This window comes from Lipotes vexillifer, unplaced genomic scaffold (assembly GCF_000442215.2).
Source record: "Lipotes vexillifer unplaced genomic scaffold, Lipotes_vexillifer_v1.1 scaffold14, whole genome shotgun sequence".
NCBI lineage: Eukaryota > Metazoa > Chordata > Mammalia > Artiodactyla > Lipotidae > Lipotes > Lipotes vexillifer.
The window spans coordinates 1,764,332-1,780,224 of NW_006775372.1; the positions used below are offsets into that span (position 1 = coordinate 1,764,332).

A 15,893-nucleotide genomic window follows, 5' to 3' on the forward strand; every position below is an offset into this window, starting at 1 on the left:
CATTGTGCGTGTGTGTGTGTGTGTATATACACACACATATATATACACACACGCATATATATACACATTTTCAGATTCTTTTCCATTACAGGTTATTCCGAGATACTGAATATAGTTCCCTGTGCTATACAGTAGGTCCTTGTTCCTTATCTATTTTATATATAGTAGTGTGTATCTTTTAATCTCAAATTCCTGATTTATCCCTCCCCACCTCTTCCCCTTTGGTAACCATTAGTTTGTTTTCTAGGTCTGTGTGTCTTTTTCTGTTTTGTAAATAAATTCATTTGTATTATTTTTTTAGATTCCACATGTAAGCAATATCGTATGATATTTGTCTTTTTCTGACTTCACGTAGCATGATCATCTCTAGGTCCATCCATGTTGCTGCAAATGGCATTATTTCATTCTTTTTTATGGCTGAGTAATATTCCATTGTGTGTGTGTATAGATATAGATATATAGATATATATGTCACATCTTCTTTATCCATCCACCTGTTGATGGACACTTAGGTTGTTGCCATGTCTTGCCTGTTGTAAATAGTGCTGCTATGAACATAGGGGTGCATGTATCTTTTTGAATTAGAGTTTTCTCCAGCTATACGCCCAGGAGTAGGAATTGCTGGATCATATGGTAGCTCTATTTTTGGTTTTTGAAGGAACCTCCCTACTGTTCTCCACAGATGCTGCACCAATTTACATTCCCACCAACAGTGTAGGAGGGTTCCCTTTTCTCCACACCCTCTCCAGCATTTGTTATTTGTAGACTTTTTGATGGTGGCTGTTCTGACGAGTGTGAGATGATACCTCATTGTAGTTTGGATTTTAGGCAAAGTGATGGCTTAACTCAGATTTTTAACTCCATTGTAAGAGCTGAGCTGCACTGAGCATTCCTAGTGCTGGGCTAAGAGTTTGGGATGCAATTCTCTTTCATCCCTTATGGCAACCTTTTCTACTGTTACATGTTATCGCCTCTGACTTAGAGGCAAAGAACCCCAGTGAGCAAACCAGGGACCCAGGACTCAAACCAGGTTGGCTTCTGTCAGGACCCAGAAGCCAGAGCCTGAGCAGTTAATTCTGCATTACAGCACCTCCCGTTCACGTCAGAGCTAGGATTCTGCCCAAGCGCCGGAAACCCTTCTCTCTTATGTGGCACGCCACAGTCCTGACTCCAAAGAGTGGCTTGGCGCCTGCTCGTGGTGTGAATCAACGGAATGAACAAACTCTCCAGGACCCAGGCTTCACACCTGAAGGAGGAAGGCCCCTGATTTTCACAGCACCAAGTTTTCTCCTTTAGAATGACAAGTTCTCATCTTTTCCACTGTGCTAGCTGGTTAAATAACAAAGTGCTCTCGAAATGGCTTGTTTCCTGTATTTGTTTCATTCCAGGAAGAATGTGAGAAAGCTTTGGAAATAAAGCATTTCATTTATAAGCTATCCTGCAGCCCACCATCGGTAATTCAAAACTATCATCCTACATAAATTGGTATCATCATACCTGGAGAACCTTCTGAAAGATAATATTTGTGGACCTCTGACTTCCAATGTATGGGTCTGAAAGCAAGAATAATCCAGCAGTATTTGTTCCCACAGGAGATTTCTGGGCACAATTTTTAGAAGAGAAATATGTTAGACCTGTATAGGATCAATCTCATGAAAAATTTAATGGTTAATGGGCCCCGGGCTTTCTGAATGAGATTCTGGCGTAAGACCCAAATAGTTATGAGGTACAAGGGTGCCTCTTGCAGGAGAAAAAGAACTAAAAGGAAATCAGAAATCTGGTGGTTTTCTGTGTGTAAATGCATGGTGGCCTCAGCTAGATTCTCTCGTATTAATCCCAGCCCAGTGGTGTGCAGTGATTTTGATGAAAGGGGTAAAGTTATCACTCTAGGCAATGAATCAGAAAAATTGATGGGGGCAAAGAAAATATCATGTATCATGTAGCAAGTGTCATGGTCATTTGAAATCTTGGAATTTGGAGGAAATATCTAGGGAGGAGTGTGAAAATGGGGAAGGATGCAAGATATATATTTAGTAGAAGGAGTCTGTATCGTAAATGCAGCTGCAGCTTCGTCTGGATATGAAAATAGCCTAGAGGGGAATCTGTACCTAGGAGATGTAACTGGCTTGAGCAAAGGCAAGGGTCACCAGGAGGCTTTGGGAACAAACGCCATCCATGACCCTCTGCGTGCCCTGGTCTTTAGCCTGTGTTTACTAGGCTTTTGCGAACACATGTTGAATGCATGGATGAGGAAGTCTAGGAGGCAACAGTGCATTTGAAAGGCATCTTTTAAAAATTACTGGACAATTTTTTAATATGTATTTATTTTAATAATGCTTCTTTTTTAATTTTTTTAAAACTAAAAAAAAAAAATTTTTAATTTTTTGGCCGTGTCGTGTGGCTTGCAGTATCTTAGTTCCCCGACCAGGGACCGAACCCGGGCCCTCAGCAGTGAAACTGCAGTCTCCTAACCACTGGACCGCCAGGGAATTCCCAGTAGACTTTTTTTTTTAGCAGGTTTAGGTTTATAGAAAAACAGAGTAGAAAGTACAGAGTTTTTCCTATATTCATTTCTTCTGCACACAATTTGCCATGTTATGTCTTGCATTAGCGGGGTACGTGTGTTGCTTTTGATGAGCCAATGTTGACACATTATTATCAATTAAAATACATGGTTTACATTAGAGTTCACCATTGGCATTGCGCCTCCTGTGGGTCGGGACAAATGCGTAATGATTACAGCATCGTACATAATACTTTCCCTGCCCTAAAAATCCTCTGTGCTCTGCCTCGTCTTCCCTCCCTCCCCTCCAACCTCTGACAAGCACTGATCTTTTTACTGTCTGCCTAGCTTTGCCTTTTCCAGCATGTCATAGAGTTGAATCATGCAGTATGTCGCCTCTTCAGATGGGCTTCTTTCACTTAGCCCTATGCATTTAAGGTTCTTCCATGTCTCTTCATGGCTTGATAGCTCATTTCTTTGTATCACTGAATAATATCGCACTGTCTGGATGGCCCACAGTTAGTTTACTCATTCACCTGCTGAAGGACACCTTGCTTGCTTCCAAGGTTTTGGCAAAATTGTAAATAAACGTGCTCTAAATATTTACATTGTGTCCATAGAAGTTATCACGGAAGCCACATTTTTTAAAAAGGCATTTCTTCACGGCATTTTCTTCATGCTAAGATACTTCTGTGTAATATGTGAAAGCTGAATTTCATTTGAAATGGAGGTGCGTGGTTGTATGCCCTTTTGCAAAATACCAATTAAAACACAAGGAAGTAAAACCCTGAATGCTCTGCTCTCTGCCTAATCTGTGTTATTTTATTTAGAAATTACTATATGCACCAAAAGGGCCATTTTTCCTTCAAAGTGTTAAGTGGGGGGGGGGGGCTTCCCTGGTGGCGCAGTGGTTGAGAGTCCGCCTGCCAATGCAGGGGATGCGGGTTCGTGCCCCGGTCCGGGAAGATCCCACATGCTGCGGAGCGGCTGGGCCCGTGGGCCAGGCCGCTGAGCCTGCGCGTCTGGAGCCTGTGCTCCGCAACGGAAGAGGCCACAGCAGTGAGAGGCCCGCGTACTGCAAAAAGAAAAAACAGTGTTAAGTGGGGGTTACATCGCCTTCTTGCTTCTTCCTCTGTGAACTCATTAAACTAATTACCATTTTCAAAGTGATAAGCCTTAAATTAGTGTCAGAGTCAAACTTCCCCAAGCCCGAGTGCACACGTGATTTGCTTAGCTGAACCAAATCACAGCATGATAAATGTCTGGCTGACGATGATTTATCATGGGTGACAAATCACTAAAATGGCCCCGTGCATATTATTTTTGGTCCTGAGGATGACATTTATGTATATGGTGTGGCTTCTAGGAATGTTTCTTATATGAGTTAAAACACTGAAAAAGTTTGAATGTACTGTAGCCTGTGGCACTGCAATCAAATAGCAAGAATATGTCTGGTAACAGATGACTGGGGTCTTGCTTTCACATCAGAAATCATCTCTGCCACCTCCGTGGAGGGTTGTCTCTGTGGCCTTCTACCCCTTTTCTGGACCAAGCTGGTAAAGGTGCAACCCTGGAGTCCAGGGCCTGTCTCCACGGAGGGCATGACCTACCTGATGGATAGGATTACCCATATTCAGTTATTATTTCTGCTACAAAGGATGCCTGGTGTCCTTTTAGAATTCCAGTTGTGTGGTTACCTACAGTGAAGAGATGGTCCCCTGTCTAGACGAGTGATGCTATAGCCACACCAAGAGGATGTGGAAAAGGTTGTAACTCACATATAATGAGGCTTTCTGGGGAAAGCAGGACAGCGCCTAGGCTGGTCTGAAGATGGCTTGAGGGAGATGGGAAAGGAGACAGATTCAGCTTTCATGGTGGGTAGGAGCTGGGGCTTGGATGTGAGTTCCCACATGGAGGTAGGAGCTGGCATAGTTTGAACCTTCCACGGGCACTGAGGGAGGGAGCCCCCAGGCTTTCTTATTAGCTTGTTGGGCACAAGTGGAAGAGGCAGAGGTGAGACTTAAAAGCTCTTAGCTGTCAAACATCAAAAAACTGAGTCAGATCCTTTAATACCTCAAACGATAACTGCAGGCATGGACTAAATGAAATTGGCAGCATGTGAATGTAGCAATCTCCGTGAAAATTGTAAATTATATACCTCTGGTCTGACCATCATTTTCTTCTGATCTGAGAGCAGGTGGTAGCTTCCTAATCAGAGAGTCCGTGTTTCAGCCCATTCTTCAATCTTCAGCTGGCTTCTGTTGTGTTTTGTTTTGTTTATTCTTATGGAAAATTTGAGGCATCCATAGAAGCAGAGAGAAAAGCGCAGTGAACTGCCATATGCCCTGGATCCACATTTAACAATTAATGAAGTCACGCCTGACTTTATTAATCCATGCTCCGTACTCACTTCCCTTCTTCCTGGATTAATTTGAAGAAGACAGCAGCCATCATTATCGTGTCATCCATGGGTGTTTCAGGATGTAGCTCTAACGTTTTATCCTTCATGTCTTTTTTTTTTTTTTTTTTTTTTTTTTTACTCCTCTGTGATTTTCACTGAGTTCATCCACTTAACTCTGCAGGGTTTGAGAGTTTGGGTTTTCAGTCAGACTTAACTCTTCCTTTCTGGGTCTCTCACTTCCTAACGGTGTGACTTTGAACAGGTCATGTATCTTTTTGGAGCACTGTTGCCCTCACCTGCGCAATGGAGCCGATGCTCTTTACTCGTAGGGTTCAGTATGATGTAATCAAGAGAACATGGAATAAAGTCCTCTGCAGGCAGAGTGTTCAACAAATGGTACCCATTACTCTCATTGTTGACCATGGTATCATTATTATTTTGAAGGGTTGCTCTATGGGGGTTAGTATACAATGTGAAGTATGGGGAAAGAAGGTGAGGAAAAGAAACAGGAAAGTGTGAGGAATATTTATTTTCATGATGGACAGTTTTAGACCTGGGTATCTATGGTAAGTATGAAAAAGGTCATTCATCATAAAATAGTTTTAGAGATGTTTGTTTGTATAAGGGGAACAGTGATGATTTAGGTTTTTCCAGTCAATAAGGAAAACCAGTAGACTTCTTTATAGCCTCAGGCCAGCTGGTGATTGCAGCAATTTGGCTTCTCTCTTCCGGCATCTTCCTCCAAGGGGCTCATGATCAGGGAGCCTGATTCTTCTAGAATCCTTTATCAGGTCTCCCTACAGGGTCATCCCATGATGCCTAGACGTTCCAATGATGCTTGTAGATGATACTTAATGCAGTGACTGCATCTCTTCATGGTCTCTGCCGAGAGCCCGGCCACTGTGGCTCCTTCTGATTATGCTGCATCCCCTGTTGGGATCAGCACAGGAGAGCTCAGTGGGTAAGACCATCTCCTTCTCACCATGAGAAATTAACAGACAGGTCAATGAGGGCGAATCACCTCCCTTTCTTTTGTAAAGATTGCACTGTTTTAACACTGAGTCTTTTCTCCCCTTCAGGGCAGATTTTGGATGTTCTAGATGAGCTGAAACTGGCTAATAACACCCTGGTTTACTTCTCCTCGGACCAAGGAGCACATGTCGAGGAGGTGACTGTCAAAGGGGAAGGTCACGGAGGCAGTAACGGAATCTATAAAGGTGAGAAATCTGTCCAGGTGGGAAATGCCACAGTGTCAGCTCTGTGCTCTGCCTGCCCCCCGCAGCTTACCCCCTCATCACCTTCTCTTGGACCTTGGAGCTGTGGTGCTATTCTTCTGCCACTTGAAACATACAGGGCTTTATTGGGTCACAGGCATTGAAAACTCAGATGGCCAAAGTGACCGTTTCCGCTATGGTCCCCCCAGAACTTAAGAGCACGCATTCTGTGTCCAGACATTAAAATGAGGGTGTTTTCCCCCTAAATGTAAATTCAGCCCCATATGTGTAGTTGGTTCAAACAAGACCCCTTACACCCTCCCCGCATGACCTCTACAACTGCAATTGCTTTAAGCCTGGAAGTTTGTGTTGATTTGTTACGGCAACAGTAAAAAGCTATTAACTTGTAGTTGGGCATCAGAAGTTTGAAATGTGTCTCACTGGTCTAAAATCAAGATGGTAGCAGGACTGCATCTTTCTGGAGGCTCCAGGGGAGAATCCATTTCCTTGCCTTCTCCAGCTTCTGGAGGTGGTCACTCTCCTTGGCTCATGGACCCTTTCTTCCACCTTTAAGGCCACCAATGCAGTGTCTTCAAACCTTCCTCTCTGTCTCTGTCTCTCTCTCTCTCTATCTCTTTCTCTCTGACCTCTGCTTCCATAATTCCATCTCTTTCACTTACTCTGACTTTCTTGCCTGCGGTTTTAAGGACCTTGTGATTATGTCAGGCTCACCCACGTAATCCAGAGTAATTTTTCCTATTTCTAGACCCTTAATCACATCTGCAGAGTCCCTTTTGTCATGGAAGGTAACCTAGTCACAGTGTCCGGGGATGAGGATGTTGACATCTTTGGGAGGTCATTATTCTGCCTATCTCCATATGCTACAGCATTGTGGGCTGATGCTTCCTTCCTGACAGAGCGTTCGCTAAGCCACCACCAAGATGGATCAGGCTACCTGTCATTGAGGATATTAGATAAGACCCATCTGTTGACCCCAAGTTGCTTATACAACATACACTCTGCGAATAGAAGACATAGATACCTGGTTATAATAACATGTGGCCCATTTCACAAAGACTTAGGTGAGATACCTCAAAGGGCATATCCGTGCTAAGGGTTAGGACACCACCGGAATCTGCAGTGGATGTGGGTTGGATGTAACATGGGGGAGGATGATTAGAAGTGACCATGCAAAGAAGCAAAGCAAGGTGTCCCAGACAGTAGGGGCTGCTGAATAAAGCAAGATGCGTGACACATAGGAAAGCGCATTGAATTTTGCTTCCTAAAACGATGAGGTGCTCTATTGCCCTTTCATTATTCTCTCACATGGATGTTTCACAGATTCCCAGGGACTCAGGAAATCAGAGTTTACCTACAAAGATATGAAATGCTAATCTATGGAGTGCTTTCATCCATTAGTTTACAAAACCCTGATTGAGCTGTGTATCTGGCACTGGGTTAGAGGCAACAATGCGGTCCCTGCCCTAAAGGAGCCCATGGCCAACGGGTTGAGTAGGTGGGTGGCTGGTTGGTTGGGTGGATGGTTGGATGGTTGGTTGGGTAAATGGCAGGTTGGTTGGGTGGGTGGTTGGGTGGGTGGGTGGTCAGTTGGGTAAGTGGGTGGTTGAGTGTGTGGATGGTTGGGTGGTTGATTGGGTGGGTGGTCGGTTGGGTGGGTAGGTGGGTGGATGGTTGGTTGGGTGGATGATTGGTTGGGTAAATGGCTGGTTGGTTGGGTGGGTGGTTGGTTGGGTGGGTAAGTGGGTGGATGGATTTTTGGGTGGGTGGATGGTTGGGTGTTTGATTGGGTGGGTGGTCGGTTGGGTGGTTGATTGGGTGGGTGGTCATTTGGGTGGGTAGGTGGGTGGATGGTTGTTTGGGTGGGTGGATGGTTGGGTGATTTGGTGGGTGGTCGGTTGGGTGGTTGATTGGGTGGGTGGTCATTTGGGTGGGTAGGTGGGTGGATGGTTGGGTGGGTGGGTGGTTGGTTGGGTCAGTGGCTGGTTGGTTGGGTCGTTAGTTGTTTGGGTGGGTGGTTGGGTTGGGGGTGGTGGGAGGAAGCCTAAGGTGGCCCATGTGATTTAACAAGGGTGTCGACATTCTTGGCACAAGATTCCAGTGGCGCATACAGCAAGGAGAGCCTCACTTGGCCAACAGGGCCCAAGAAATGTTCCCAAAGGAGACCAGGCTGGGAAGGAGGTAGCCAGAGTGTGCTTGAGCTCTTATCCTTCTACCTGAGCTCTTTCCACTCTCCCAACCACATACCCTCCTCAGTAGAGCTGGGTTGAGGAGAGAAGCACATGGCTTACTCTGCAAACTGGCAGGAATGGGGTAACACCAGATCACACCAGTCCTGAACCAAACAGGCAGCGAAAAGGCAGTCTGTCACCCATCCCAATGGCAGCACGTAGCCTGTGAAACCTTATACTTCTATTTACATCCTTGACATGCACATCTGAGTCCTTTCAAATTCTGAGCACTGGGGGGCCAGGACCTTTGTTTACACGTTGGTTACCTGGAACCCAGGAGGGAAGGATTCCTGTTCAGTGCAGGTCTGGACAACCTCGCTGGATGTTCATACCACTTCCTTTGCTTGTCATCGCTCCCTCCCCAGTGCAGGACACACGACTGACACTCAGCATGGGTGAAATGACTGAACAGGTGTCTGTACTTGGAACAGGATTAACCCACTCTTTCAGCCAGCCCTCCTCTATTCAGTCTTATTTTCGAGGATCGAGAAGTGAAAGTATGTATATTCCTGTATAGTAAGATGAGGTGCTTTTGTCGTATTTCCTTGAGGTTATGGACTGTGTGCGGAGAGTTGTTTTCATGTTATTTTATACATGATAGTGTCTCTCGAGATGGAGTCACAGACTGCATTTCATGCACTGGCTGCCCCGTCCATTCATTCCCCCGGTGAGGGTCTGTTAGGTTCCAAAGTTGCTTAGTGGCTGCTGCCGAGACGTGTACATAAATCACAGTAATAGATTCGGTTAGCAAGTAATACGTTATTTAAGAAAGTCACATATATGGTGCGACGGAGCCTTGGTTCGGGGACAGATGACCAGATGACCACCAGCTGATGAATCTGAGGGAGCCTGATGATGAAAAGAAGGAGATGTACTGGCATTTTGCTTCGATGGCTGACTCTTCAGAGACATAAGTGGATGGTGAGGATGAGTCAGAAAGAGAGCGTCCAAGGTCTGAATGATGCCTTGGAATCGGGCTTCTCATACAGTCTGAAGAGCAGGCTCACAGCTGCTCCCTGTTTTTTGGGTTTTTTTTTTTTTAGGAAACTTATTGGTTGTGTTAGAAATGCTTTGTTTGAATGCTAGAACTACCATCGGTGTCTGACACTGTATTAATATCTCAGCCACTACTCTATTGCGAAGCATTATCCCTTTGTCAAGTTTAGTGGAAATCAAGTTCACAGTGAAACATGGTTAACGGTATGATGCTCAAAAAAAGAAAAAAAAAAAAAAAGATGCAGCTTCCTTCTAGCTATGGGGAATGACCAAAGACTTCTCAGTGTCAAGACGCCTTGTTTTCTAAAGCTGTGAACTTGCATGCGCTCCTATGATTTATGCGAACACAGAGAAGTCACACCGTTTGAGCTCACTGATCAAAAGAGCGTCCTTTCAGAACAATCCTGTTTTGCAGTCTTCATCAGAACTGCTCCAAAAGATCTATACTTCCTCACATGGCCTTCTCTTCTCTAGTCACATCCCATCCTGCCTCACTCTACTAAGGGCACTGCTACTGTCACCTAGGGCAGATAATCCGCGATAACCTCCTCATCACACCATCAGTAATGTAATCATATCTACAAAGTCCCCTTTTCAGAAAACAAGGTACAATTCAAAGGTTCCAAGAATTCCAACATGGACATCTTTAGGGGTCATTATTCAGCCTTCCCCTAAAAAAACAAAAAACAAAAAACTATACTATTTGAGCTCAGTGATCCCTCTGTGTTCCTCAGTCTGTTTCACTAATGAAATCTATGGACTGCCTTGGTAGAATGGCTGTGATTAAATCACTACACAGAGTTCAACAGCTAATCCCTTTTAATCAGAGGAACATTAGATTCTGCTGTAGTCTGCATTTCAAAACATTAATTTAATTTTGTGGGGTTGAGGGGATAGTGACACTACTAGATTTTTCTCTCTCTCTTTTTTCTAATTGAAATATAGTTGATTTACAATGTTGTGTTTGTTTCAGATGTACAGCAAAGTGATTCATTTATACACACACATATATCTATTTTTTTCAGATTCTTTTCCCTTACAGGTTATTACAAAATATTGAGTATAGTTCCCTGTGCTATACAGTAGGACCTTGTTGATTATCTATTTTTTTTAACTTTTTAAAAAAATTGATATATTTTATTTTTTTATTTTTGGCTGCATTGGGTCTTCGTAGCTGCGTGCGGGCTTTCTCTAGTTGCTGTGAGTGGGGGCTACTCTTCATTGTGGTGCACGGGCTTCTCATTGCGGTGGCTTCTCTTGTTGCAGAGCATGGGCTCCAGCAGTTGTGGCACGTGGGCTCAGTAGTTGTGGCTCATGGGCTCTAGAGCGCAGGCTCAGTAGTTGTGGTGCACAGGCCCAGTTGCTCCACGGCATGTGGGATCTTCCCAGATCAGGGCTCGAACCCATGTCCCCTGCATTGGCAGGCAGGTTCTTAACCAGTGCGCCACCAGGGAAGCCCTGTTTATCTATTTTATGTAAAGTAGTGTGTATCTGTTAATCCCAAAGTCCTAATTTATCCCTCCCCCACTTTCCCCTTTGGTAACCGTAAGTTTGTTTTCTATATCTGTGAGTCTGTTTCTGTTTCACAGATAAGTTCATTTGTGTCATGTTTTAAATTCCATATATAAGTGATATCATATGGTATTTGTCTTCCTCTGTCTGGCTTCACTTAGTATGATAATCTTTAGGTCCACGCATGTTGCTGCAAATGGCATTATTTTATTCTTTTTTATGGCTGAGTACTATTTCATTATACATATGTATCACATTTTCTTTTATCATTCACCTGTCAATGGACATTAGGTTGTTTTCCATGTCTTGGCTATTGTGGACAGTGCTGCTATGAACATTGGGGTGCATGTATCTTTCTGAATTAAAGTTTTGTCTGGATATAGGCTCAGGAGTTGGATTGCTGGATCATATGGTAGCTCTATTTTTAGTTTTCTAAGGAACCTCCAGACTGTCCTCCATAGTGGCTGCACCAAAGTGCATTCTCACCAACAGTGTAGGAGGGTTCCCTGTTCTCCACACCCTCCCTAGCATGTAATATTTGTAAACTTATTTTCACCTTTTCCCTAAAATATCCTCCCTTAGCTGGGACCAGAATAACTTCCGTAAGATTTTCTTAGAGTTTAGAGTTTCCTTCCTCTTCCTCACAGCTGAAAATTCCCCGAAGTCCCGGATGAGAACATCATACTCCTAGCTCTGGCTTCCTTTTCATTCCTCTCCCAAGTCAAGGTCACCCAGTAGGAGGCTCCCCCTTCAACCCCCGCCTCCCTTTTACTCTGCCTAAAGGCAAGTAATAAATGTCAATGGAGTGGATAAATTAACTGTATAGATGGCTTCTGCAGAAGCATTGGTTGGGTGTGAGGGCTGAAAATCGTATTTTCCTGAGTTTTCATGAAAGTAGACTTTCTCCGCGTTCAGAGAAATGCTTTCCGAATTCCCTGATGCCTGCAAGAAAGGCACTGCAGCTTCTGGCAGTTTTCCTTGAAGTGCAAATTCCAAAAGCCACTGATTGGCTGGAGTCCATATGGCTTAGGAGTTGCTTCTTACAGTCACTGAGTTTGGTGGCTCTTTGCCTCATGCAGTCACACAGCTTTCAGAGCAACGGATGCTTTTGTTGAAGGAAAAAGAAAAAAAAAAAAAAAAAGCAAGAGGCTCTGGTAGTTTATTAGGGGGTGGTTACATTCAGGTTCATTCTTCAGATTTTAGCAAACATTTTCATTAGCTCCCCAAGAGAGGGCAAAGCTGGCTGGTCTTGCTGGTATCAGGGCTTGTGTGCCAGGAGGCATCCCCCAGGCTTCCCCAGGCTTTTCCTCTTTGAAAGAAGCTCACATGTTATCCTCACCTAGCAGTTCATTCCGTCAGTTAAATTCCACTGAGAAGCACGCGTATATTGAGCCTCCGTAGTATGCCAGGCTCGGGGCTGGCTTCTAGGACATAATGACAGTGAATACAGGGTCCCCAGCCTCTAGTAGCTAATATTCTTTGGTTGAGATGGACATCTAAGGGTATGGTTTCAGAATAACAGACTAGAAAGGAAGCTCTGAGAAGGGATGATTAGACATTGTTCCCCCAACCTGGGAATTCAGAGAACTTCCCAGGAGACATGGACCTTTTGCAGGCTGACGTTTGGGAGTGTTGGCTGGGAGAGGAGAGATGGAGAGTTCATTCCAGGCAGGAGTGAGATGCTTCCAGGGAGCAAAAAAGCAGCTCAAGGTTGCTATAAGAGATGCAGGTGTCCACAAGGGATACTGGGCAATGTAGCTGATGAAAGGTACCCTACATCCCCGTTAGTGTGTCTGACAGAATGCAGTAGATAGATAGACAGACAGATAGGGATGGATAGATAGACAGACAGATAGATAGATAGATAGGGATAGATAGATAGATAGATAGATAGATAGATAGATAGAAGAATAGGGATAGATAGCTAGCTAGATAGAAGAATAGGGATAGATAGATAGATAGATAGAAGGATAGGGATAGATAGATAGATAGATAGATAGATAGGGATAGATAGATAGATAGGGATAGATAGATAGATAGATAGATAGATAGAAGGATAGGGATAGATAGATAGATAGATAGATAGATAGGGATAGATAGATAGACAGATAGGGATAGATAGATAGATAGATAGATAGATAGATAGATAGGGATAGATAGATAGACAGATAGGGATAGATAGATAGATAGATAGATAGGGATAGATAGATAGACAGACAGATAGGGATGGATAGATAGATAGACAGATAGGGATGGATAGATATGATGGATGGATGGATGGATAGATAGACATAGATAGGTAGGTAGGTAGATAGCTAGATAGCTAGCTAGATAGATAGCTAGATAGACAGAGATAGATGAACAGACATAGGTAGATAGATAGAAATGTGTGTATATATATTGTGTGTTTATATATATTTGTATATATGTGTGTGTGTGTGTGTGTGTGTGTGTGTATACATATATAGTTATTGCCATTTGGGTAGTAGTTAAAATTGGAGGTCAAGAATATCACCCAAATCCACTCTAAGGAAAGGGTAAAGAAGTGAGAATAAGGATGAGTTGAGGGGTAACATAAGATGTCTCATGTTTTTGGCTGGTGTGACTGCGTACATAGAAGTACTTTGAGGAATTAGGACTCCCAGGCAGCGACTTGGTTCCCTTGTCTTTAGAATTTGAATAATAGGATTGTTATTATAGGAACATCATAGAAGACTGTTGAGATGACTAAGAAGTCAGTACATGCAAAGTGTGTCCTCAGGACCCTTAGTGAGGGCAAGGAATACTGTTATCTGCCAGAGTGCAAGAACTACGATCCAGACGTATTCTACTCACATCTGTATTCTTAGAAGCTAGAATAGTGCCTGACATATTGTAAGAAATTATTTTTGAGTGAATATGTAAATGAAAAACCACTTGAGCTTAGGTTTGAAGGATCAGTGGTTTAACTCAGTGAAGCGGGCAGTGAATCAACGTGCTTGTATTGGTAAACCCATTGGTATTGGTGATTGATTAGATATTGGGTTTGAGGGAAAGGAGGACGTCAAAGCTGTCTCTTCCGTGTTTGGCTGGTGTGATTCGCTAGACAGAGGTTCCCTTTAGGAATTAGGACTCCTGGGCAGAGACCTATATTGGGTTGGTGTATGGGATCATTTAGTGTAAGAAGAGAGGAGGGTCAGGGACCAAGCTGAACATAGAAGGTGATGCAGGAGATGATGATCCAACAAAGGAGATATGGAGAGAGTGACAGGGAAATCAGAAGAAAACTGAGAGGGAAGGGAAGATCCAGGGAAGAATATGGTTCGTAGAAATGGATGCTGATAAACAGTCAAGTAGGATGTAGGCCCCAGGGGTCCATTGTGTATATTATACATGTGATGTTCCTATGAGTATTTTCAGTGGAGAGCGAGGGGCAGAGGCTGGCTGGATAGAAGGGGGCCGGAAGCTGAGCAGTTTCTCAGATTCTTTTCAGAAATGTGTCTGTGCAGGGAGACAGGCTGTGAAAGGGGTGCTTTGTCATGGGGAAGGTTGGAGTGTATTTCATTCTCTCAAGTCAGCTTCAGTAGACGGATCGTGAAGGTACAGGGAACAACTGAGAATGTCAGATTTCTGAGAAGACGGTGGGAAATGAGACCCAACGTGTAGGAGGATTGATCTTTGCCAGAAGGAGGGACCTTGTCTAGTCTGGGAGGGAATGCAGAGAGCAGATCCTGGTGCATTGAGAAGGGATACTGGCTGGAATTTGAAGGTGTTCCCAAATGAAGCCTTCTGTTTCCTCTCTGCAGAAGGAAACAGAGTCACCTACTGAAGGCGGGGTAGGGCGGGGCATGGGGGTGACAAGTAGTATTCTGGGGGAGGGTTGACATGCCAGCTGCACGTGGGGAACACTGGATTCCAGGAACAGGAAGGGACCCCATTTGGTCACTTTAACCAGATGCGCAAAGTTGAGAAGATCTTGATTTACAGAGAACAGATAGATATTGTCATTGAGGGCTGGTATCGTACTGGGAAGGCATGAATATGTGTCAGAGGTTCTCTGGGATACAGTCTTTTGGCAAGAATGTGATGGAAATGGTATATTGCATGATCTGAGCTGGTCGTCGGGACCACATAGGATAAAGTTAGCAAACATCCCGAAAATTGAAGTGTCATTTGGAACAAGTGGGACTGTCCACTTAAGTAGAAAACTGAACTACAGTCTTCGACGAGTTGACTGCATTGGGTTTTATTTGACAAAACGTGTGACCATGGTACGACAGGGTTCGATATTGCAGAGTTTGGGCCCAAGGTTGAGAAAGCTGTATTGGAAGGCAGAGGTTTGTGGTTAGATAATAGAGTGTTTGGATCACTCACTTTTGAGACGGAGCAAGTGGGAGTGATGTGGTCTCTGGGTGACGGAGGCCAAGGTTGCCTGGAGGGGCACATGGTTGGGGATGTGACATCGGTGGATAAACTGAGGTCTGGGAGGGCAGGGCGCTGATGTATTTCGTGCTAATCGAGCTCATTTTCCTGGATGGAATGCACAGTGAGACTAAGAAGATGAGCTTGTTGGGTAAGACTCTGGAGGAGAGAACTTTTGGAATGCAACAGGTTAGGGAAATGAAAAAGCCTAGCAAAGTTAAGGGACCAAAAGAGGTTGGAAACAGGAGTTTATAATCACTCCCATCTGTAAGGTTCTCTTTCTTTTTCCCCCAGGAATACTCTGCATCAATTCATCCATTATTTCGTTAATTCACTACATACATTGGACCTTCTCTATTTGGAAGGTATTACGCTGTGGACCGCAGTTGATTCAACAGTCGATTAGAGTCTCTTCTCAAGTACTCTTGGTCCCGCTGGGATGATGAGATGGGATCACATTGATTGTCACACATCCCATAAACGAGAACCTTGAAAAATGCCCCGGAAATGGAGAGTAGGAAGACACTACATGTGGTAGTGGTTGTAGAAGCCTTGATTAAATAGGAAGAGCGTCTTATGCAGGCTTTCGGGGGTTTATAGCAGCGGTTGGGGGTTGG

The 15,893-nt window shown here is 44.1% G+C and overlaps 1 protein-coding gene across 1 annotated transcript in view; it reads left to right on the forward strand.

Annotated features, from left to right (window-relative positions):
• STS (steroid sulfatase) overlaps positions 1–15,893 on the forward strand; it is an 84,508-nt gene that overhangs the window by 44,261 nt on the left and 24,354 nt on the right. Inside the window, exon 6 of the mRNA XM_007449896.1 lies at positions 5,984–6,121. Coding sequence (XP_007449958.1) covers positions 5,984–6,121 — 138 coding nt within the window. The remainder of the gene's footprint in view (positions 1–5,983; positions 6,122–15,893) is intronic.